General features: G+C 33.8%; 1 protein-coding gene across 1 annotated transcript in view; it reads right to left on the bottom strand.

Moving 5' to 3' along the window:
• Positions 1-3,268, bottom strand: part of LOC117105171 (protein sidekick-2-like) — a 10,101-nt gene extending 6,833 nt beyond the window's left edge. The window contains exons 1-2 of the mRNA XM_033246243.1: positions 3,028-3,268; positions 1,533-1,700 (exon numbers count right to left, since the gene is read on the bottom strand). Of these exons, the coding sequence (XP_033102134.1) occupies positions 1,533-1,700; positions 3,028-3,268 (409 nt within the window). The remainder of the gene's footprint in view (positions 1-1,532; positions 1,701-3,027) is intronic.
• Between the last annotated feature and the right edge of the window lie 413 nt (positions 3,269-3,681).

The raw sequence follows: 3,681 nt of genomic DNA, 5'->3' as shown, positions 1-3,681 counted from the left end.
CTACGTCTGCAAAAAAAAAACAAAAAAAAAACAATAAGATAAAAATCTTATTATTAAAATTCAAAAGGGGAAAAAAAATCATTACAGTGGTTGGGGGCAGCAGAGTTTTTAGTTCTGTCAACATCATCTGAACTTGAAAGGAATCCACTGTTATCTGGTAAGTTGTTTGAAGATTCAATACAAATTTATGGCAAAACAAATGGGTCTTAAAAAATAATTCATATAAAATAAGAAAAGACATTACAACATCAATAACTTTAAAATCTGTCTCTTATACACATCTAGATGTGTATAAGAGACAGGGGTATATTTCAAGATCTTGTAAATAGTATGCTACTGAGCACTGGTATTTTATACAAAGCACTCAATTATATACGTGGATATACAGTAGTGAATTGACTAAGCCAAGCCAATAAAAGCCAACTAAACCAACAAAAAATAACCAGATTGGGAAAAAGAGACCACAAAGCTATGGTTGAGATGAGAGGCTAGCACATATTTATTGTCTCTTGTTTTAAATAATTAACATTACTTTAATTATTATCAATAATTAGAATGGGCTAAAAAGTTGATCAACTCACTGGTTTAAATTAAACAAACAAATAAACAATTAATTGGCTTAAGTTACCTTCCATTGTATACAATAACAAAGAATTAATTGAAATTGGCACTTTTGGGCTTCACTGATATGGGGAGGACAAAAAATAATTTTTAACACAATGTAACTGGCTATAATTAACTAATATTTAGTTTAAACTAAATTATTCCAGAATGTATTTGAGTCCTATGTGACCTTTTTAAAGCCCTATGTGACCTTTTTTAAGCCCTGTCAAGGTTATCATATTTTCTTTGACAAAAAACTGTTGTATGTCCATATATGTGACCCAAGCTCAAAAAACAGGCTGTAAACTCGTACTCAAGCAAAAATGTTATATTTTGTTAATGGCAAAGAACATATCATTTACTTTAAAATGACAGTTAAATGAACTCAATCGGGTGTCTGAAAGCAAAGTTATGACCGTTTGAATAATTGTCATCTTCTAAACTTTCTTAAATCAAGTTTTGAGAAAAATGCTTTTATTTTTGGCAATTTCCTATTCCTTTTCACTAACTCCCATTTGAAAATGGCTAAATTTTGCCTTTTACAGTTTGAATTTTAAACTCAAACTTCAGGAATAGTAAGATTAATAATTATACTTTATTTATTACGCAAAAACCCAATTCACACGAAATTAATATTTTATGGCATGTTCTGGCTATTGAGGCTTGTTTCTCAATACAGTGCTGTGCGAGTTTACAGCCTGTTTGTGAGCTTGGCTCTCATATAGTCATGATGTGCCTATATATGGTCATGATGTGATGTCATCATGACCATATTTAAGCATGTCAAATAAAAATGGGGCTTAAGACGGTCTATGTGATAAAGTTCAATACAACTGTCCAGTTAGAAATAGCTGTTTAGTATCATTTAAGAACATAACTCTTCCTTCCCCCTACGATGTCTGCCAATGGTAATTCTTTTCATGCCTTACCTGGAACAGCGAAAGGATTATCAGCAATTGCTGGTTCACTTATACTCTGCGAGTTCTCAGCCATGAGTCGGAACTCATACATAGTACTGCTCTTAAGATTCCCATAGGAGATCACATAAGATGTGGTGTCTGGATCGATGCTGTCGGACAACAATTCCCACTCTACGTCTGCAAAAAAAAAAACAAAAAAAAAACAATAAGATAAAAATCTTATTATTAAAATTCAAAAGGGGAAAAAAAATCATTACAGTGGTTGGGGGCAGCAGAGTTTTTAGTTCTGTCAACATCATCTGAACTTGAAAGGAATCCACTGTTATCTGGTAAGTTGTTTGAAGATTCAATACAAATTTATGGCAAAACAAATGGGTCTTAAAAAATAATTCATATAAAATAAGAAAAGACATTACAACATCAATAACTTTAAAATAGCAAAATAATCAGTATGTCACATCCTCACAAAAATAATTTAAGAAAAACATTAAAATGTATCAAGTTTTTTGCAGACCACAAGGATGTCTTGAAATATACTATTCATATAAAATGAGAAAAGACCCGTTAAAACATCAATAGTAAAACAGTATAATCAACAACAATATGTAACATTCTCACATAAAATAATTAAAAAAAAAAACATTAGGATGTATAAATCACAAAAAATTATCACCACTATCCTTACTATGTATCATTGGCATACATAAAATCACCTTTATAAAAATAAACGAGCAGTCAATGCAGGGGCGCCGCTAAACTACACTCTTAACATTGGCGCTGGTTCCAGCTGCCCGTCGCCTAATATTTGGTTGGTACAACTAAGATTTCACTGATAAGGACTTAAAATGGAGGTCCAGTGTAAACATCTGGCTTGTGTGCACTTTAAAGACCTCACTGCATCTTTCAGAAGAATAGGGGGGGTTACCCTGATGCTATGGTTCATTTCAGCCCCTGTCACTGTGGAATGATGTGAACATGTAGCTACTATGAAGCACCTCTTTACGACCACTAGGCAGTCACGGACAACGCCGATACGTAATTCAGCACAATGACGCTATGAGTTATGGGTTATTCTCCCATCTTTACCACTGTTTTAACTACTATTATTATTATCATTGTCACTATTTTATCAATTTTATCATTATTATTGTTAATGATTACAACAACAATTACTTTGCAGATGAATAAAAAACGAAAGATAAACCTCTGTCCACACTATCGAATGTTATGCGACAAATTTGTGTCATTTTCCCATATATGGGCATGATCATGTCATATTACATCCATATATAGCCATACACTTTTTTTTGTCACATAAAATTTGATTGTGTGGACAGCGGTTTATGAATGTATTTGTACTTACCCTGTTCTTTAGATTCAATGTGATTTTCCCATATATGGGTCTGATGATGTCATATTATATCCATATATGGGCATATCACATTTATTTGTCACATAAAATTTGATAGTGTTTACAGTGCTTTATGAATGTATTTGTACTTACCCTGTTCTTTATATTCAATGATGTATCTCAGTAAAGGGGAGGCTCCAGGGTACGCTGGCTTCTTCCATGTCAAGGTAACGGATGTGTCCGTAGAGTCAAGTTGCAGATTAGTAGGAGAATAAGGAGCACCTGCAGATGAGAAGTACTTCAACTTTACCAACCGTGTCGTATCATGTGGAACGGTCTTGAATTTTAAAGTGATTTTGGATGAATGCACAAAATTTTTTGATGTACTCGCCATACTAAGTAGTATACCAGCGTACTCTTAAATTATACAAAACTTACCAATAACTTATTCGATGTACGCCAGCGTATTCACCAATTATTTCATATGCAGGCAGATGCTATCTAAACCGCCAAGGTGTGACACGGACAATAGAATGAAACTCAAATTGTATGTGGCTTTATTAAAAATATTTATGTCTATGTACCCGGTATTGTCAACAAACACTTTCTGAAATTGTTTTGAAAACAGCTTAAAAAATGCTCAGATCATTGGAGCGCCAAGGGTCTTCACCCCCCCAGGGGAAGAACCCTGGTGGAGGTCTGGCGGCCCCCCCAGATCCCCACCCAACTGGCATAGTCAAGCATTTCAAATTCTTCAGGTTGATAACTATGTGGTTACAAAGAAACAAAACAGGATTAAGTAACCGA

Source organism: Anneissia japonica, unplaced genomic scaffold (assembly GCF_011630105.1).
Source record: "Anneissia japonica isolate Jap-2015-1 unplaced genomic scaffold, ASM1163010v1 scaffold287852_len814684_cov197, whole genome shotgun sequence".
NCBI lineage: Eukaryota > Metazoa > Echinodermata > Crinoidea > Comatulida > Comatulidae > Anneissia > Anneissia japonica.
Note: the sequence above shows the minus strand (reverse complement) of the source record. Positions and strands in the feature narration are given on the sequence as shown.